This window comes from Denticeps clupeoides, chromosome 1, assembly GCF_900700375.1.
Source record: "Denticeps clupeoides chromosome 1, fDenClu1.1, whole genome shotgun sequence".
NCBI classification, from domain to species: Eukaryota; Metazoa; Chordata; class Actinopteri; order Clupeiformes; family Denticipitidae; genus Denticeps; species Denticeps clupeoides.
Window position 1 is genome coordinate 37554951 of NC_041707.1, and position 21428 is coordinate 37576378.

At 44.9% G+C, this 21428-nt stretch overlaps 1 protein-coding gene across 12 annotated transcripts in view; it reads left to right on the forward strand.

The window, feature by feature from the left end:
- Positions 1-1417: 1417 nt before the first annotated feature.
- Positions 1418-21428, forward strand: part of dysf (dysferlin, limb girdle muscular dystrophy 2B (autosomal recessive)) — a 57814-nt gene continuing 37803 nt past the window's right edge. For 4 of the 12 annotated variants that reach the window (XM_029000220.1, XM_029000716.1, XM_029000462.1 and 1 more), the window contains exons 1-29: positions 4189-4511; positions 6806-6861; positions 6945-7036; positions 8858-8963; positions 11430-11544; positions 11730-11953; positions 12431-12559; positions 13174-13236; positions 13329-13379; positions 13509-13539; positions 13629-13744; positions 13846-13972; positions 14151-14254; positions 14340-14408; positions 14950-14993; positions 15084-15166; positions 16035-16067; positions 16367-16482; positions 16575-16688; positions 16761-16938; positions 17245-17369; positions 17686-17792; positions 17873-18068; positions 19139-19285; positions 19380-19511; positions 19863-20029; positions 20151-20265; positions 20724-20829; positions 20899-21041. In XM_029000220.1, the coding sequence (XP_028856053.1) occupies positions 4418-4511; positions 6806-6861; positions 6945-7036; positions 8858-8963; positions 11430-11544; positions 11730-11953; positions 12431-12559; positions 13174-13236; positions 13329-13379; positions 13509-13539; positions 13629-13744; positions 13846-13972; positions 14151-14254; positions 14340-14408; positions 14950-14993; positions 15084-15166; positions 16035-16067; positions 16367-16482; positions 16575-16688; positions 16761-16938; positions 17245-17369; positions 17686-17792; positions 17873-18068; positions 19139-19285; positions 19380-19511; positions 19863-20029; positions 20151-20265; positions 20724-20829; positions 20899-21041 (3183 nt within the window). In that variant the 5' untranslated portion in view covers positions 4189-4417. Of the gene's footprint in view, positions 1795-4188; positions 4512-6805; positions 6862-6944; positions 7037-8857; positions 8964-11429; positions 11545-11729; positions 11954-12430; positions 12560-13173; positions 13237-13328; positions 13380-13508; positions 13540-13628; positions 13745-13845; positions 13973-14150; positions 14255-14339; positions 14409-14949; positions 14994-15083; positions 15167-16034; positions 16068-16366; positions 16483-16574; positions 16689-16760; positions 16939-17244; positions 17370-17685; positions 17793-17872; positions 18069-19138; positions 19286-19379; positions 19512-19862; positions 20030-20150; positions 20266-20723; positions 20830-20898; positions 21042-21428 lie in introns of those variants that run through there. The other 8 variants (XM_029000392.1, XM_029000878.1, XM_029000948.1 and 5 more) reach the window with 4 other exon arrangements.

The window sequence follows — 21428 nt, forward strand, 5'->3', positions numbered from 1 at the left end:
AAGACACATAGAACATTTTTGTAATTTTAGGGAATTTAGTTCTAATTTACATTATGAAGCTGTAATGAATGAAATTTGATTTTATCATTACAAACCCGCAGTACAGCCAAAACATATAATTACAGAAGATGGTAGATGTATGACATTTGCTTGATTCTGAGTGATTTTGTATGCTTTTCATTATAAAACCATGTGGCCACACTGAATACTGACTCCACCGACTACGTGAAACACAGATGGGAAACGGTGTCATATCTGAGGACACAATCCTCTACCAAGTACTCCTGGACCTGGAGGGAGTTCAGCTTAATGTTGATCTGCTTTTTAATGACTCCGAAACAGAAATCTAAATATACTTGGACTCAGCTGGCCTGCTGGTGGGACTGCAGAGAATCCTCGGCTCATCGTCCTGGTCTGGGCGTCTGGTAAATGCTGTAAATGGAAATGTAAATATTGAAAAAATTCTTGGTTTTAATATTGACATGATATTAACCTCACTGTACCTTGGTTATATCCATGAAGAATTTAGCAGAGATGATGCTTACTTCCTCAAGGTTCTACTAGCAGCTGGCAAAAAACTGTCAAACGGTCAGTCTTTACATTAACACCGTTAACCGCCTGTCTTTACCTGAGCAGATGACCTATAAAATACAGCCACGAAGGGAACAGGGTTCAAAATTGACCCACAGTCGTGGCCATTGAGAATGACATCTTGTCAGTTGTTTCTGTGGTGTATTGAAATATAATGATGAGCATTTTAGAATTTTCAAAGGGCTTTACTGACAATTTCATCAAGTTTATGCAAAGAGTGAATATTTGCAGTGTTGGCCATTTGCTGAATACTTAGGACCATGTGATATTTCAGTTTTTCTTTGTTAATAAATCTGCAGAAAATTCGGTGTTTTTCTGTCAATTCATTAATAATGAAAACATTAACTTATCTAAGGGGGTCTGAAATCCTTCCGTACCCACTGTACATATTGTATTTAGTGCACGATGGGAACATCCAACAAGTGCTGTGTTCTTTGAGCCAATGATTGGTGGAATAGAACTAGCTTTCAGTTCTTCCCACACACGGCAAAGAATGTATGCATATGAACGTTCAAGCGAGATCAACAGTTCAGGCTTTATTTCATGAAGTATAAACAGTTTACTAATATCTACAAATAATTAGATAGTAATTGCACAATGATAAATTGACACTAAATATATATTTAACACACAACACAAATCTGTAACGATGCTGACTTTTTGCTAAATCGTTTTGAACCTTGATGAAATGAAGAATAGGTTTGGCCATTAAGTACCAGTTTCGTTACTAACACTGGACATTTCTCAGCCAGGGCAAGTCCACTGTCCCTTTAAGACCAGAAAGTGGCTATGATTGAAGGGACAGCGTGTGTGTGTGTGTGTATGAGTCAGGCATTCTGAAAGAGAGAGTGTGTGTGTGTGTGTGTTTATCGGGAATAACTTGGGAGCTGCGGCCTCCCCAGACTCTGCTCCCAGACAGTCTGCAGACAGAGCAACTCCTCCGTCTTCACGCTCTGTCCCACCTCCCATCTCCCTGCCGTGCTGGACCAGGGGACGGACGCTACACGCTTGTTGCCAGCCACGAGGATCCAGGGCCTCCAGGACACCCCTATCTCTCCTGGATCTTCTCCCCCAGGCCGCGTTGCGCCGTGGTGGAACGTGAGCTCTCCTTCCACATGCTGCGAGTGTTCATCCTCTGCGCCCAGAATGTGCTGACGCCGGACCAGGACATCACAGATGCCTACTGCTGCGTCACGTATGAAGGTAGGCGAGGAGCGTCCAGGTGGGCATCTAAATCAGGGATGCGATGCCCGTTCATTGTCCTACGTTGAAACCATGTGACCTGGTTGTGCTTTTTTGTCTCACTGTCCCGTTGTGGAGAGAGCTCGGCTGCAGCAGCTGAAGTTATTATTGGAAAGTCCCCCCTCTGTCTCTCTCTCTCTCTCTCTCTCTGTGTATACCACCCCTCCCCTGTGTCTGTGGGCTGGCAGCATGCTGAGCTGGCCCGTGGGACCTGTGTTTAGAAGGAGCTTTTTGTGCAAACACTGAGCTTTTGTCTGTCTGGGGCACCTCTGTCCTCCGCATTCGCTGAGCTCGGAGTTCACGCTCGGCGCACGGGCCGGATTCGCCGTTCGGTCCACTTGGCTGAATACGTAGTGAGACGTTTTGGGTCCCCGGCGGTTTCACAAGACCGATTAAAAGCCCAGCGATTCTTGGAACACACTCAGCCCTCAGGCATCTCGCAGTCTAACGACAAACACAAGATTTTCATTGTTCTGTCACGTAGGCACAGAGGGTCGAATCTAAAGTGCTGCATCACGCTCGTAGAGGAACTGGGATGGGCTGGGCTGCACCAGTCCGGCATCCGACTCTTTAACGTCACAATCCCACATTCCGTTACAACAGCTATCATCCGCAAACAATGATGACAATGGCGGCAGTGCCGAGAAACGCTGGCAGGTTCATGTCAAAAGACGAAAAAAAAAACCTGCAAAAAAGTGACTTTTTCCATTTGTGAAGCTTCAGTCCAAAGTCAAAATCCAACGATGGCAATATTTGCACAGGGAAAGAATGTCGCTGTTTTGGGAAAGACGGATTGCGAGATGTTTCGATCAATGGTACAGAGTTTGTGTTGGACGTGCTTCAGTTTGACCAGCTGAAGGGTGTAAAGGTCGACAAGGTCAATTTTGTACATTTCGTCATGTTCACACATCATAGCAAGGCGCACGTTCAGGTTATACTTATACTAATAATACAGGCGAAGGTCACGCATTAACACGGTGGACATAAAAGCATCAGGAAAACCCTAACCAGGAACAGTTTGGGCCATGGCAACAGTTCATGCCTACAAATAACCTAAATCTGAGTTTATTTACGTAGTGTTCAGCTAGACACACTCAGACATTTAAGTAGATTTTGTTCACTGTAAATTAGCATTAGCTAAGTGATTATCAATTTTGCGCATCCTGAAAGTGAAGTGATTGACATTGTGAAACACTGCAGCGCAGCACACGGACACAATGAAATGTGTCCTCTGCATTTAACCATCACCCTTGGTGAGCAGTGGGCAGCCACGACAGGCACCCGGGGAGCAGTGTGTGGAGACGCTGCTTTGCTCAGTGCACCTCAGTGGCACCTCAGTGGCACCTTGGCTGATCTGGATCTAAACCGGAATGATTTGAACCGGATCCATAATCGCTAGGCTGCCACTGCCATTAGAAAATGATTTTTTGGGATAGCATATACAGTTCAGGCCAAACGTTTGGACACACCTTCTCATTCAATGTGTTTTTTTTTTTCATGACCATTTACGTTGGTAGATTCTCACTGAAGGCATCAAAACTATGAATGAACACATGTGGAGTTATGTACTTAACAAGAAGTGGAGACCTGGCCTCCACAGTCACCGGACCTGAGCCCAACTTCACATGTGTTCATTCATAGTTTTGATCCCTTCAGTGAGAATCTACCAACGTAAATGGTCATGAAAATAAAGACAACACGTTGAATGAGAAGGCGTCCAAACTTTTGGCCTGTACTGTATATGGATTGTGGTCCACTGCTTTACACAATAACAATTAGTGATGTGGCAGAGAAGCCCTATATATATATATTTATTTTTTTACCTTGTAACTTTTTTAGGACAGTACCAGTATTAGTACTACGAACACAAGTGTTGTTATACGTCTATCAGAATTCATGCCACTACTCTCCCTGTACGTAATTATTCTGAAAATAAGGACGTGATCATTATGCGATTTTATTGTTGAAGCAGCAGGTGGTGCTCCTCGTCTTCTGCAGCCCCCTTTTGGGCTCACAATGGTCCACAACCAACCAGTTACAGCTGCCGCTGTGCCACCTACAGATATGACATTGCCCTTCACCTCATGAATGCTCCACGGAGGCCTAATACAGAGACACACGTTTACGGAGTGCCTAGCAGCGCTGCCTTAAGACACTTGTTTTCCCATGGAGAGGACATTTCCAGACTGGAGTCTACAGGGGTTATCATTTACTGTGTTTAATCTGTGACAGAGAGGCTCTTGGTATTTTGATGAAGTGAAATGCCACCCAGGTCCCGTCCAGACATAGAAAAAACAGATAGGCAGAGCGGACAGGAAGTGTTTAGACTTCCTCTGTTGGATGCATGGGGTGTGTCGCTGGGATTGAGGGGTAGTCCTAAATGTGGGGCGTGTGTTTGGATAAGGGTAAGCACACTCAGTGTAACTGAATACCACAAGGGAGGAACTATTCTTGCTCTTCGTTCTTCTTCTTTCATTCCGAGACATTTGATGAGCGTCATCCTTTTTTGCTTTGATCTTTCTGGAATGGTTGGAGGGTCTCTGGGTTTGTGGAAACATACCATTTGCCTGGTCAACGTGGCATCATGTTGAGGTGCGTGCTCCAAAGGGCTACGAACCTCAGGAACCTTGACAGGGGGGAGAGGCACCCCGACCCACTGTCCAGCATCACCTTCAGAGGTAAGATCGGAAGTTGGCAGGTGGGCTCTCAGACGATACGGCTCATTGTCAAGAACATTCGTTCACAGAACAACATTGTGTATTTTTCTGGCACGTGGGCCCAGTGTACAATGAACAATTGAGAGTTCACACCCCACTCTTACAAACTCTTCTACCTCTCATTGGTATTCAGAGCATCCTTATGATCCGCCAGAATAACCGAACCTGTACGTTTATAAAAAAAAGTAATGCCACATTATGAATGAATGAATGAATGACTTTTAGGCAGCTCTGTTGCCAAGCTTTGATATTATGTATTAATGAGTGGGTTTGTAATTTTTCACTAGTGAACCGCTGTAAAGACATCCTCGCAAACATTTTAGTCATTCTTCTAACCATAACTGGGAGGAATGAATGACTGGCAGATCCGAGTTTAGATTTTTTTTTTTCTTTTCTGAGGTGTAGAAGCTGGCGGCTTCTTCCTGCTATTGTGCCACACTTCCTGTTCCAACGCACAGAAGTGCTGGAACACATGTGTGAGTATCCATGGTTCCTATGACAACTAAGTAGAGACCACAGAGACCCGAACAAAGGATGCACACGAATCATCATGGAACTTTCGACTGACGCTGCACTGAAATCGTGTCTCTGCACCTCTTTGGTTTTTAATCTTGCCGCAGAGTTTCACGCAATCTGCTGCCACATTAATCTCCGGAGTGGCCTGCAGGATCCACGAATCGACGTCTTCTTCTCAAAGGCCGTTAGGGAAAGATAATTTTCTTGAGCTAGAGGCTTCCAGGAAGTCCCCTAATTATCTTTCATCCGTTTTTTTCTAAATGCTTACATGATGATCATTTTATGATTTCTGCATGAATTCTGTGATTCTTTAAATGATTATTTAAATTCTGTAGAGCTGAACATTTTCATTGTCTCCTTGTTTCCTTCTGCCTGGTGTATCAGATGCCATTTCCATTTATAGGTATTGGAGCTGGAAGTTACACCAGGGAGGGGCCGAGAACGATTAAGCACTGAGTAATGGGAATTCGTCTCACAGTGGGGGAAGTGAGGGGTAACCAAACAGGCAGCACAGTAAAAGACCAAAAAAAAACATGCTGCACTGAGATTAGATCATTGGATGACTTTATCTTTGCCTTTCCTACCTATATCTGACAAAAGACAAAAGGTAATTTGTAGTTTAGATTAATTTTGCGATTTAGATGTTATTTCATGCCAACAATCATGCCATCAGACTGTGGAGCCGACTTTCAACTGATGAAAGTCAGCAATGGAATAGCGTGTTGTCCTATGAGTATTAGAAACCTTCCTGAATGGATGGTTTTAGACGCTTATTGTTTTAGAGAAAAGGAAATAAATGATAACCAGTGATAGCGTGGTTAAATTTAGACATCCATGCAATCTCCGCAGGTACTGGAATCAGAATAACGTCATTTGAACATGCCACCACGTTTCCTTTAACTGGTTGGCAAGGGATGCAGACCATCCTGTCTTAAACGTTGGCACCACACCCTGGCCCTTCCTTTGTTGCCTCAAAGCTGAGGATCATGAACCAACCACATTTGAACTACACTGAACTGAAATAAAATTTCCATTTCCGCTCTTGTTTGTTCAAGGTGTATGACCTGGGTATCTTCTCACGGATGCGCCTGATTTTTAGGAATTATTATTTGGTGGCCTTGAGTTTTGGCCCTGTTTTGTGAGAGGAGCATGTGCTGATAAGAGCTCTTCGGCTGAATATCCGTCTTGTGTCTGTTTATAGACCGCCAGACAGAACACTTCCTGTGTGAACGGGATGTAGTATGTCAGGCCGGCTCTCTCCTTTCCCTACGCTCACAAAATTATTGAACAGCAAAATACAAGCGTTTGCATTTGTAACTTTTTGATCTTCTTTTAGCTTCATGTGACGTATGAACATTTGGAGGGCCTTTTTGGGTTTGAGTCCCGATCCGGCAAGGTGCCACCGAGCAAAGCACCGTCCCCACACACTGCTCCCCGGGTGCCTTTCATGGCTGCCCACTGCTCACCAGGGGTGATGGTTAAAAGCAGAGTCTGTGCGCTGAATTTCATTTAACTTTCAAAATATGCAGTCTTCTATTTACACTCATTTAAATGAATTCCACAACGTGTACTTTAGAAAAGATTATACTAGATTATTACAATGGCATTTCTGTCTGTATGTTGCATTGTAAGGTTAAGGTGGACATTACTGTATATGGCCGAGGTGACAACAAAGCTCTGCTACTAGAAATGCTATTTACTATAATTCATATTAAGAATATTATTTTTTTTTTATTCAGGGACAAAGAAGAAGACCAAAGTAATCAAAAACAATGTCAGTCCCGTGTGGAACGAGGTCAGTGACTTCTCATGGCCATTTAATGCGCATGTTGGCTTTGGTATTGGTTGATGCAAGGCTCTCCACTCCATCTTTCCCAGGGCTTTGAATGGGACCTGAAGGGGGTGCCTTTAGATTCAGCAGCTGAACTCCATGTGGTGGTCAAGGACCATGAGAAAATGGGCCGGAACAGGTATGGATGTGAACTGCTTGAAGGTTGCACTTGGTATGCAAAGACAAGGCCGAATGAAAACATGTCCACTGTCTTCATACAATCAAATCTCTTCCAGTTACTGTGCACTGGGTTTTTTTTTGTTGCAAAAATTCTTTACTGAGGTCCTGCTAATCCAGCAAGAAATGGGACAAGGACAGCTTCATTGTAGGTGGAGGAGATTGTGTTAACTACAATAAATCTTAACACCAGTGGGGGTACAGGGTCACGGCTGTGTTCATTGACTTGATGAACTGAAAAATTTCTGGCTGTGCAAAAACACCGTAGTGACCCTAATTTTTTTTTTTTAATCTAAGCCCTACATTCAAAAGAGAATATTTTTAGACAGCGAAAAATACAATATTTGTAACAATATGTGTGCATTACCCACTCTTGGAGGGGGGAGTAAATTCACAATTTGACAACTTTTCAGTTCTGTCAGCCCAGTGAGTAACTTGTACATATTTGACTTGGGGTAAAATGTTTTCAGTTGATGTCCATAAAGGTTCAGCTCCTCTTTCTAGCTCGAAACAGTAAAAAAAAAGAAAAGAAAAGAAAAGGCTATTCTTTGAAGTGCCTGGGGCTTTGATGCCCTGGTCCTGTTCCTGATTCAGACCGATACAGTGAGAAACGACGCAAGACCTTAAATCGAGGTGACCATGAGTTTGAGTTTTAGATTGCATTCGTTTAATAATGACTGCCGGGCTCCAGTGGAATGTGCAGAGTGCCACGTTGTTTAAAGGAACAACAGAATTAGCTTAGGGATCCACTAAAGTTCCCACTTCCTGATTATTTCCCATTAGGGGCAACGTTCGGAGACATGATACTGTTATGATCTGAGGTCGTTTAAGTCCACTGTCATGCTAACATCTTGTGTGATGTGCTGATTCCTCAGGATGTTTATTGGAAGCACTTATGCTGTACTTTTCCATCATTCTAATTGCCACAACGCTGGGTTTGGAGGAAGCCGCTAATGATCAGCTCTCCTAGTGTGCATTGTTCCAGTCGGAATCCCCAGGTGCACAACAATCACAAGCCATTGTTGTCCCTGGAGTCTTCATGGGAACCAATCGTTTTTAGAATATGTGCCTCGCTTCCCTCTCTTGACTTCCCAAAATGCACTGTACAAGTTCACATTAGGATGGGAACAACAGATGGGGGCTCATCGGCTTAGACAAGTGTTGAAGCATCCTCTAGAGAAGCTAAAGGAAAAAGCTTCTGTGTTACCAGAAATCGATCCTCTAGGCTTCTCTCTGTACAGAACAGAATTAGGATGTTCGATGAAAGTGAAAGTGTTTGGTTTTGTCATTGTGATACACAGCAAGCACAGCACTCGATGCACACAACAAATTATGTCCTCTACATTTAACCCATCACCCTTGGTGAGCAGTGGGCAGCCATGAAACGCATGAGTCCACTTCTTTACCCACCAGGCCACCATTGACCCTGATAGATGAAATGCCAGCTAACATCGTTCATAGCCGTTGAGTTACATTTACATTTACAGGCATTTACCAGACGCCCTTATCCAGAGCAACTTACAATCAGTATTTACAGGGACAGTCCCCCCTGGAGACACTAAGGGTTAAGTGTCTTGCTCAGGGACACAATGGTGGTATTTGAATCTGGGTCTTCTGGTTCATAGGCGAGTGTGTTAACCACTGGGCTACTACCACCCGAGTTAGGTTGAGATGTAGTGATTTGCACCCAAAAATCCTCCACTCACTTCTTCTGTTTCTTCAGTTTGTCATGTGTACGGTGGCGCACAATTCCTCAACACCATTTTCCTTCTTCCCTTGATAGGTTTCTGGGGGAGTGCCGGGTGTCTCTTCGAGATGTGCTCAACTCACCCAACCTGGCTGCCACCTTCACTGTGTCCTTATTGGACACCAAAAAAAACAGCACAGGGGTAGGTCTTCATGCTGACAATGCACCTTCCTGAAATTCCCCTGAACCATCAAAGCCTCTCTATGTCTTCTCTAATCAGCCTAGGGCTCACCTCAAGGGGTCTTCAACCCTCAACCAACAGTAGTGAATAAGGGGGAATTAATGGATAAAGAATCTACACACAGCACACATGACCTTTGTCCCTGCCAAAATAGACACTTCTTCACTTTGAACCAACACAAGCTTATGTTCGAGATGAAGCTGATGTGCTCACTTTTTCATTATGGCACTGTCACGGTATAAACATCGGCCACCATACTGAATTTCGCCCACTCTTTAATAGAGGTTTTGTTCCGTTGTCGCTGCTCCCTTTTTATCTTGTTGGATTGTTGGGTTAGGGGTTGCTGCCATAGCCCACATCAGAGATACCCCTCTCACCTCCCGCTGGGCTCCCATTCTCCAAATCTCCCGGGGTTGGCCACTCCCCCTCTCCCCTTTTTAACACAGCGCCATGTTTTTCTGCGTATCCTCCTCGAATGCCAGGGCCCGGTATGCCTCTCGATCTCAGCCTTCCTCAGTCTCTCTGTCTTCCATGTCAATGCTGGGAGCTGAGCGGCCTTCTTAAAAATCATGATTCTACGCCAAGGACATTGCAGCATCACTGATTACTCCATTGAGTTCCAAACCCTGGCCATGAAAAGTGACTGGAATGATGGCCATCTTCTATCAGGGCCTGAGAGATGCAATACATTTACATTTACAGCATTTATCAGACACCCTTATCTAGAGCGACAATCAGTAGTTACAGGCACAGTCCCCCTGGAGACACTTAAGTGTCTTGCTCAGGGACACAATGGTAGTAAGTGGGATTTAAACCTGGGTCTTCTGGTTCATTGGTGAATGTGTTATCCACTAGGCTACTACCACCCTATATAATATGGACTATATAATAAAGGACGAAATGACCAACTGGGCCTCTTTGCTGAAAGCGTCATCGAGCTGGAATCGTTCATTGATCGCAGGCTCACAGAGCACCACCAGGAGTGGCGCCATTACCCAGCAATGCCCTGACCTCCACTGCACTGAGCCCCCGAGACATATCGAGGCCCTCTTTCTTTGCCCTCAGAGGAACCCATGCAGCTGGGGGGTGCTCAGCCGCCCTGACATCAGAGACACGAAACCAAGGGGCTCTGCTTCTACTGTGGCAGCGGCAACTACTTCAGCCGCAACTGCCCCGCCTGCAAACCAGTTCTTTAGTTGTCAGAAAACCAGGGCCAGTGGCCCGGACCGCCCTGGTAAGCCCTAACACAACTTTAAGCTGCTCCCCGGGCACCTGTCATGGCTGCCCGCTGCTCACTGAGGGTGATGGATTAAATGCAGAGGACACATTTATCTGTGTGCACCATGTGCTATGCTGCAGTGTATCACAACATATCTGCAAGTGTGCCCTCCAAACCCTTCCATAACAGGCACGCATTTTCCACCTTTGTTCTTAATTTAACAATGAAATTGAGAAGTAGTCGAATTTTGGTCAAAGTCCAAAATTCATGGCTATCCACTGTGCAATTTCATCTTTTGGGAGGCAACAAACAGGAAACACAACGGAACAGATGTGTGACGTTGGCTCCGTGTCTAAATGGGTTAGACCTCTGAGGTTAGACCGTGTTTCCTGTACAAGGCCTGTGCCTGTTTTGATAAAACACACCCATACATCATAATTCTCTTTAGGTTCCCAGAAACCCAAACACACTCTTCCTGCAGCGTTGCCAGCATCAGCCCCTGGCATAAGCACCTTGGAGGTCAAACGTCAGATCCTTTCAAGTGACAGGATCCTCAGGGATCTTTAGATCAACCCAGTCAAGAATGTTCTTGTTTACCTCACTTGGCTGGACACACTGGGAGATATGTGGCATATCTCTTGCATTTGGGCAGCTTCCTGGCATTGTGTGTAACGCCAGCGGTGGTTGGTGCTGGTCGGATGAGTGGGTGGGACGTCCTCCTGGCAACCCTCACTTCCATAAAAACTCCCATTTCCTCAGGAAAGGGCCTTTCTGTGTTCAGGTATCACTCTGACGCCCACAGTGCCTTTCCCAAGATGACTTCTGCTTTCTGTCAGGAAAAGCAGCACTTACATAACAGGATAAACTGCAATGGATGGCTTGCAACATACAGTACCTTTGGCTGGAGTGCACAGCATGCATAAGATAAGATAAGATGATCTTTTATTAGTCCCACAAGTGGGAAATTTGGGCCTCACCATGCCCAACCTAACAAATTTGGAACCCTTGGCAAAATTGTGGGTTTGTTCCTTTTATATTAAGAAAAGTTTACTTCCTCCATTTGTGGTGCCCCCTGGATGACACAACTGGCTATGCCATGAGCCGGCCCTGGGCGTGACAGTACACCGTTTTGTGGTGTGACTAAATATATCTGATGAATTTGACTTTTAAACTTGTCTTGTGGGTCATTTTTCTCTCCGGTCTTCAAGGCCACGGTTACCCTACAGATTTCATACATCCCTCCCCCCGGAATGGCTCCTGTCTTTGTGCCTCCTCTTCCACAAGAGCCCCAACATGCATCTGTGGAGCTGGATACCATGACAGGTAACACAAATGCACGTGAGGGTCATGTGAGGCCAGCATGATGAGGGGAAATGTTTAATTCTATGGCTTCCTTCTGCCAGCGGTTCAGCTGTGATGATATTAAGCTGCTGCCAGCGGTCGCTTTTAACGTGCTAGTCTGCATGAGCTCAGCTTGATCAGGCATATGGTGGGTGTGGTCATTTTAGTGTTCTCCTTGGACACGATGGGAGAGGAGGACACTGAGAGCATGCACATGATCGACGTCATCGAGGAACCAGAACCCCTTCCAGGAGCCCCAGGACCCCAGGATCCGGGAGATCCTGCCGGCCCACCAAAAAAGGCCCCTCCAAGCTTCAACCCCAGTCTGAAGAAGAAAAAGCGCCAAAGCAGCAACAAAGCCCCCCTCTCAAATAAACCCCAGGATCTGCAGGTGAGTGTGCATGGGATTTATTAACCACTCGGACTCGAAGACTGACAGGGGGGGACTGACAAGCTAGCCGAGACTGATGCACCCACCGGTTTAGCCGGAATAAGAGGTGTCGGCGTTACTTGTCAGATGATTTGAGTCGGTGCATATCAGAAACGATGAGTTGTGGGCAGGCGCTGCTCTTGAACCGTGGGAATCCCGTGTGGTCCTTTGAAGGTCTCACAAAATGTGAACATGCTAGTCACAAACAGACTACAAATGCAGCACATTTGCTATAAATAAAAAAAAAGTAGCTGAGCTCAAAATTCTAAATACCAAGCGGCCCAATGAGGTCTTGAATCACATGAATGAAAGAGTATGATTCAACATAACATAAATCCCAATTTAATTTGAAGTATAAACCGGTTCCTAAACAAAGAATCATTTGAGGACTGTTGCTTTCTTTTCGCAAGTGCTAATGTGAATTGTTGTAAATTCCAGATACGGGTTCGCATCATTGAGTGCAGACAGCTGCCAGGCGTCAACATAAAACCTGTCGTCAAGGTTACAGTTGGTGGCCAAACCAAAAGAACGCGGATAAAGAAGGGAAACAATCCTTTCTTTGATGAAGTAAGGGACTTTTGCTTTCATATTACCATATATAGCCATATATGTATCTTGCATGAGGATCACGTATAATGTTTGTATGCTGTCTGTACCAAATTATAAGAAAGTTTGGACGCACCTAGTCATTTTGCGGTTATGGAGACTAAGAAGAATCCAATACAAGAATCATATTTAGTATATTTGTATCAGTATACAAGTATGTTTGATGAATCTGTTTTTTCAGAGTGAACTCTTTTTACCTTCATGGCTGCTTTGTTCACTTTTGTTATCATCAGAAGTCGCTTGATGAGATGCTCATTAACGTGAGTGAATGATAAAGTGTTCAGTATAAACCTTCAGGACTGTCCCCGTTGTCCAACTTAAGGTGGTGGAGAGAGGCCAAGAGTGTGAAATGCTGCCATCGCAGCAAAAGCTCCCTGATTTGGAGAGGCATACATTTCAGTTTTTTTGTGTTTTATTTCATAGTCCTGTGTCTGCAGTTTCGTTGTCTAATGTAAATATGCAAGTCACATAAATGAGTAGGTGTGTCAAAACTTTTGAATGGCAGTGTATATGAATTGTTTATTACAGAGGTTGGAACAAATGATCAGGCTACCAACATTTCTTTGTCTTCACAGACGTTCTTTTTGAATTTCTATGAGACTCCTTCTGATCTGTTTGACGAGCCCATATTTATTACAGTAAGTCGGTCCAGTGGCCACGTTTGTCCGATTTTTTTCAGCATGCTTTCGGGAACAGACATCAGTGACCTGAGTCTGCCCTCACTTCTCAGGTGTTTGATTCCAAGTCTCTGCGCACCGACTCTGTTATTGGGGAATTCAAGGTGAGGTGCAGGCCTGTTTGACTATTGGAAGCCAATAATCACTCATCACAGTCATATTATGGCAGGGAACAAATGATCATTGCGGTCTGTTGATACTAATGTGTTGTGTGTGTCTGCGTTTTTCCACAGCTGGACGTGGGCACGGTCTACAATGAGCACAGTGAGTGGAATTGTTGAGACTAACCCCCACAGAATGTTAAGGACCGTTTAGTGATTTAGGAGCTGATCTCATCGTGTCCCTCTGTGCAGGACACGCCTTCCTCCGAAAATGGCTTCTGCTCTCAGACCCTGATGACCTCTCGGCCGGGGCCAGAGGTTACCTGAAGGTCAGCCTGTTTGTGCTGGCAATGGGCGATGAAGCACCGGTGAGCTTCTCTCATCTTCATTCCAAAATCACTAGTGCAATCTGAAATAGAGCCAAAGTCAGTTGTGTTTTTTTTTTTTTGTTTTTTTGTGTTTGTGTCAGATGGATAAGAAGGAGACCATAGAGGAGAAGGAGGACATTGAGGGAAATCTACTTAGGCCTGCTGGACTCTCATTGAGAGGAGCCATTTTCACCCTGAAGGTGTACAGGGCTGAAGACCTCCCCCAGAGTGAGTTTTAAAAGAGTCCGTCATTCCCACTAACACAAAGACACACTCTGCAACAAACTTGTGCCGAGAAGACTGTTGTGATGCGCCCTCAATCACAAGATTGTGGTTAGCGCTGAACTATTCCACCTTCTACAACTGATTTGGGAGACTTATGTGAGTTCTGCTCCTCTGATATCAGTGGACGATGCCTTCATGGACGGCATGCGGCAGGTTCTGGGCTTTGACACCAACAGGAAGAACTTGGTGGACCCACTAGTGGAAGTGAACTTCGCTGGGAAGACGGTGCCTGTGCCCTGCATAACAAACCTCGTTTAATCCAAGACGAGAACCTAGTCAGACTGATCTGACGTCTTTTTTTCTTTTTCAGATGAGCACTAGATGTGTGGAGAAGAACGCCAATCCACAGTGGAACCAAATTCTAACTCTCCCTATCAGGGTAAACCTGTTCAGCCCTCTGTGTTATGCGGTCTGTTAAAATGGCTTTTGTCGGCCACGAGGGGTTAATATTAAATCTATAGGCTTTGTAAACTTTAAGTAACTGTAATTATCTGACAAATCATGGTAATTTCACCTTGTTTTAATTCCACCTAGTTTTAATTCTTCACCTGATGCTGAATAATAGCATTTCTGGCCTATTTATACGCTGATACTGTATAATTCAGTAAACATACAGCTTATGAATGTTTGAGTGCATTTGTCTGGAACAATAGGAGAAGTACGCAATGACAAAAATAATGCAAATCGCATTATAACGCAGGCCATTATTACCACTTAAATGACCACTTAAACTGAACCCATTTAACTCTCAAAATTCCCATTATATTGTGAATAATATTCCCAAATATTATATTTTTAAAGATTTGAGGTCAAATTACTTGTTATTATCTGAAACCAGATTGACCCAAAGTCTCTACTGACATGAAAAGGGGGAGTTATATTGAGATGATATTCTGATGTGGCGCTCCTTCTCTTCACAGTTTCCTTCCATGTGTGAGAAGATGAAAATCCGCGTGTTGGACTGGTGAGGTGATTCGATTTGATCGAAGGAAAAAATGGCCGGAGTACTTGGTGTGTTATTTCACTTTTTTACCCCATTTACTCCATCATCCAGGGATCGGGCCAGTCACAATGATGTCATTGGAACCACCCAGCTGTGCATGTCAAAGATCTCAGCTCCAGGCGGCGAGATTGAGGGTAAACGGCTGATGTTTTTTTGGTCTTGGGTCTGCTGCCTGTGGACGTGCTGCTAACCTCCCTGCACCCTGCTGAATGGACACAGATGTTGGACAGGCTGCGTGGACTGTTATGTGTGCGGAGATTTCACCCAGGAGTTCTTGTGTCACATTTACTGCTGCTGGACTAGCATGTTACGGCCGACTTTTGGTGAACTGGTGTAATTTGGTCCACCAGTCTGTTTGGTAGATCTGATCTGAACTGAGGTGTCATGTCCTGCCACGTCTCTCTACAGGGACTAGGGCTCAGTGTGGTGTTGCAGATTGATTAGGGGCAGAGGTAGCCGATCGGTTAGGGAAGCAGACTCGTAATTGAAAGATGCCGAGGTTAAATCCTGAACCGTCAAGGTTTACATGTATATTTCTGGCATGTACCAGACGGCCTTATCCAGAGCGACTTACACCAGTAGTGACAGGGACAGATCCCCTGGAGACACTCAGGGTTAAGTGTCTAAACTGGGACACAATGGTAGTAAGTGGGGTGTGAAGCTGCTCCGGAGCGCCTGTCATGGCTGCCCACTGCTCACCAAGGGTGATGGTTAAAAGCAGATCACACATTTCGTTGTGTCACCATGTGCTGTGCTGCAGTGTTTCACAATGACAAATCAGTCCCTTTCTGCCATGCTTGCCTAATATATTGTTACCACTTACTAAAAAAAGTCTGCATTTTTTGCAGTATAACCAAATGGTGTTGTAGTGTTATTACAATATGCATTTTTTGCTGCGTGTGGGTGGATTTTGTTCGCTGTGCTCAGTCTGCTACGCTTAGCTTCACTCTTTCTTCCAGGCCTAAATTCTTATCCTTTATCTTCATTTTTTTTTGCATTCAGACGAATTGCCTCCGATGACCTTTCGCAGCATCAGTATGTCCTTTGTTTCTCTTTCTCTCACACTTCCCATCATCCCTGTTTTCCTCATGCACATTCTTTTGGACGGGCCATACGTTCTCTCAGTTAATACAAAGTTATTGAACACAGGGTCCTTTTTAAGTTGCCGTGGGTCAAGGTGTAATAAATGACACAGTATGGTCTTGTGGATTTATGCAGCTTGAACTGTTGCGCTACCACATTCCTATAATTTTCACCATGCCATGGGTAATGCATTAGTGGGTGGAGTCATGCATTACTTACACATCCTCTTTTTTTTTTCTGCTACACTTCAGTGGATGACAGCCTGGGCTTCTTGCCGACCTTTGGCCCCTGTTATGTTAACTTGTACGGAAGCCCACGGGAGTTCTGCACCTTCTCTGATCCCTATGAGGCATTGAACCTGGGCAAGGTACTTTGTGGTGTGCATACACAGATATAAATGCTGCACTGTGATAACCGGTAGGAATATTACAGCATTTAATGGTGCTACGAACGTTGCAGGGGGAGGGCGTGGCGTACCGAGGCCGTGTCCTGCTGGAACTGAGCACCAAGCTGGTGGACCGGGTGGAGCAGCGGACGGACGACGTGCCCAGCGATGACCTCTTAGTGGTTGAGGTGCTCAAAGTATGCTTTATATATATTTAAGCCAATATACCAGATCTTGACCCTCTGAATATATTTCTGCAGAAATTCATGCGGAAGAGGAAATACTCTCTTTTCGCCGCCTTCTATTCAGCCACTCTCCTGCAGGACGTGGACGACGCCGTCCAGTTTGAGGTCAGCATCGGGAACTACGGCAACAAGTTCGACTACACCTGCCTGCCTCTGGCCTCCACCACTCAGTTCAGCAGGGCCGTGTTCGACGGTGAGAAACAGCGCCTCCCTGTGGCCAAAAGCTGCTACTGTTTACTCACAACTTAAAAGTCTGGAAGCGCAGAAGGATCAGCACCACAAACAGCTCCAATTTATTATTCATTAACTGCAGTTGTCAATGCGGCAATTATCTGGCCTGAATGCAGAGAACGGGTGCTTTTAAAAAAAGTAGGTGGTATCAGGAGTGTCCATTAGGTCATAACTGATCCAGAAATCAGTTTAATTTTATCTGCACAGTAAGGTCTCATTGGAGCAAAATTGTAATTTTGTTGGGGAATATTCTTCCGCTTGCATGCAGGCTGTCACTACTACTACCTGCCCTGGGGCAACGTGAAGCCTGTGGTGGTGTTGTCCTCAGAATGGGAGGACATTGGTCCCCGCATCGAGGCTCTTAACATGCTGCTGAACACCGCCGACCGCCTGGTGAGGAACTCATTTACCGAGGAGCGCCGCGTGGTGGACAGGACTCAACTAGGTCACATTTCCAATTTGTCGGTGCCGTAAATATGCACCAGGTCACAGGTGTGGCCCACACATAGTTGTCTGACTCCTTTTCTTTCATTAGGATTATTAGTAGCACCGGCTTCTGGGCCACTGTGTACGTATATGAATCTGGTGTTTTTGCTCCCTTGTACCACCTCCTGGATTGTGTAGGCCACCACAGAACTCTTGGACAGCGTATGTTCGCACGATATCGCCTTCTCTGAACGCTGTTATATCACGCATCCCCCTGCATTAGGACTCCAACCTGGAGCAGGTGCAGCTGGAGCTCAAAGCAGGAAGTGACATGGCGGAGGTGGAGGGAAAACTGGTGCAGCTGCTGGACGATGTCATTGCTGACTGCAGGTCTGCAGGACCCTATATGTTGTATTACGGACTATATATATATATATATATAACAGAAAAGAACTGCCTGTTGTGAGCAGGGAGGAGCTCCCAGAGCTGGACGGCTGGCCGTGTGCAACACCGCTGGACAAAGCCCTGAGGCGCCTGCGCAAGATGAACCTGGAGCAGATCGAGAAGGCTGCGCTGTCACTCAAACACGGGGCCAACACTGACCTGGGCACAGTGCTGGAGCAGGCCGAGGACTGGGCCGCTCGCCTACGCAACCTGGCCGAGGAGGTCTGTGCTACGGGCTCCTCCGAGGCTAAATAGAGGCTTCCAGGGGTGTTGACCAGAGGCAGAAAGCAAGGCGGACTTTAAGATGGCTTATAGTCAGGTGTACGCAATACAACCAATGTGGCCTTTTGGCCTCTTAACGAAAGAATGTGGTGTTTCTAAAAACCTTATACACACTACCGTTCAAAGGTTAAGGGTCATTTAGAAATATCCTCATTTTTTATAAAAACCAATTTTTTGGTGCATTAAAAACAACATGAAGCGGGTGAAAAGGTCTGTCCAGACCTCGAAATGTCTCTAAATGATGGGAACATACATGCATACGTGTAGAGAGGAACTTTATCGGCAGCAATTAGTCTCAGGTTGTAATGGAATGCTGTGTTCAATAACCCAAGTGTGTGACTTTAAACTGTTCATTCATTATTAGAAAAACATTTGATCAATGATCTGACAATGTATTGTTCTTTTTGTAGATTTTTTTGTTCAAACACTTTTCATGTAAAATATTTCTAACCCTAAATAACCAAACATTTACGGTACTGTAAAAAAAAAGGGTTTATAAAACTTGTGAAAGGACTGCAAATTCCTTAGTATTTGATTTCTGAGTAAGTGATCTTTCATCACTTTCAGGTACTTTAGATGGCCCGGGACAGTCGCTAGGTTGATCTCTGACTGTACAGAAAATAATAATGTTGCTGGACAGTTAAAAATGTGTTTGAATCTGTTACTGACTGATTGGCACAACTGGCTTGGTTGTGGTGCTCAGCTAGTCGTACTGCTAAAAAAAATGTACCATTTTGGTGGAGACTGAGATGAACTGTCGTGCCGTGTCCCAAATCGAGCTTGTGACGGTTCCAACGCCCAGAGCTGTCCTGGTCCAATGAGGTCGCTAGAAGGAGCCTCAAATTTTTGCCGTTTTGAATACTATTTGATTACTATCAATGAATACTGCTCATTTTGACATAAAACATTTCCATATATACTTGGTGATATTAATAATATGGTTTTGGTGCAATATTAACATGTTTTTTTGTTTATTTCCTTAATAAACATTCTTCCGGTCTTCTGTCCAGCCTCAGAACAGTCTCCCAGATATAGTGATCTGGATGCTGCAGGGTGACAGGAGGGTGGCCTACCACCGCATCCCCGCCCACCAGGTCGTCTTCTCACAGGGCTACTGCGGCAAACACTGCGGCCAGCTGCAGACTGTGTTCATGAAGGTGAAAAGGCTTGTCTGCTCCATTTGAGACTATATGGACGCTTCATTCGACTGTTGAGGCCGGCTGCTGCCTGAATGCTTTTGCTGGGGTCCAGTGTCCACAGGATGGGGGGGTTAATGAGAAGATCCCCGCTCAGCTGCGGCTGAAGGTGTGGTTCGGCCTGTCGGCGGACGTCAAGCACTTCAACCAGTTTGCCGAGGGGAAGCTGTCTGTATTTGCTGAGACGGTGAGAGCCATGTGACCCGTGTCATAAAAGGCTTCCAGAAAAAAATTACTTTCCTAATTTGAAAGTGAAAGAAAAGGGCAAATTAGCATTCTGCACCCACACTGACCATTTATTTCTTTTTTAAAGGGTTCATTTAGGTACCAGAACACATTCAGTTCAGACTAACCTGTTAAAATTCTTAGGACCCAACAACATGTCTTAAATATTTGATGCATTTATAATACTGAATCAGATGATTAAAGCAAAAATGATTTCACGTCCATCACTGACAACATTTTTAATGGCCATTGGTTATAATTCTGGAACACATGTTTAGACCCATTTGTTTAACGTGGCTGTGGCTCCCTGCAGTATGAGAACCAGACCAGGCTGGCGTTGGTGGGGAACTGGGGCACCCCTGGTCTGACCTACCCCAAGTTCAGCGATGTGACCGGCAGAGTAAAGCTGCCCAAGGAGAGCTTCAGACCCTCGCCAGGATGGACGTGGGCCGGAGACTGGTACATCAGCCCGGAGAAAACGTGGGTGAAATATCCTCACTTGGCAGCAATCATGGCACACAGATTTCGTATATATCCAGATAACTTACATTTTGTTTAGTGACAAAAGTGACATAAACCTAGCAAATTCTTCTTTCCCCAGGTTACTGTATGACATAGATGCAGGTCACATGAGATTTATGGAGGAGGTGTTTGAGAATCAGATGCGATTGCCTGGCGGACAATGGATTGGAATGCCAGAGGGATACACTGACGTGGTCAGTAGAACAAATCCACTACGCTGTCTTGACAGCCCAAACAATAAATGCTTGTAACAACTTAAAAAAATGTAATACTACTACAGAATACTGTACTACTAAAGTATTCCCAAAGTGCAATCATGAAAGAAATATTTATATGTGTATACACACTAAACTAAACTAAACTATACTAACTAAAACTAAAGCTTAAATACTGTACAGGTTATCTATATAGGTGAAAAGTAACTTTTCTGGCTGTACAATGAACAGGTCGAACAAGACATAACTGGACAACATCATGTAAGATTTAAATGTAAGAGAGAATATATAAGTAGTTATATATTTTATATTATAAGAACACATGCTAATTGTTTCATTCATATTGATATATATTTATTTTTTATATTATGTGGCGATACGTGCCGCATTTATTCAAATTATGACTTGCTACACCCTATTTGTCCACCTGGGGGCAGAATGGAGAGAAAGCAATCCCCAAAGACGAGATCGAGTGCCCCCCAGGCTGGGTGTGGGAGGATGTGGAGTGGAGTGAAGACCTGAACCGAGCTGTGGATGAACAAGGTGCAGAACCTTGCTAGTGCTCTCCTGTTCCTTAGGTGCCTCTGACTAAAATGTGGCTCCTTCAAACAGGGTGGGAGTATGGCATCACCATCCCGCCAGACCGCCGGCCCAAGTCCTGGGTCCCGGCAGAGAAGATGTACCACACCAACCGACGGAGGCGCTGGATCCGGCTGAGGAGGAGAGATCTTCAGAAGATGGATGCGCTGAAGAAGGTTGGGATGGCTTTCTTCTTTTTGCTGTTTCACAATAACGGGTTTCCATTGATCTTCTAGCCTGAGGCACAAACATGAGTTCAAAGTTCACCTCCTCCCTCCCAGATGGATTACGTGAGTGGCCCATGCGATGTGCTTGGTGCATTCTGGAAGGTTTCCGGAGGCCAAGGAAAGGACGCCTAGTTAATCGCAATTGATCCGGAAATATTCCGAAATCAAAGTCTGTTCTGCTGCATCCAATCAAATAATTTTTCTTTTAACCCTTTTTTTTCAGTGTCAGCTACATACAGCTTAGACAGTACATAGTGAAAACGTCTCCACAGGAAGTGCAGGAAGAACATTTAAGGCAAACAGCAAAGAAGACATATTAGTTGTTCACTAGCGGCA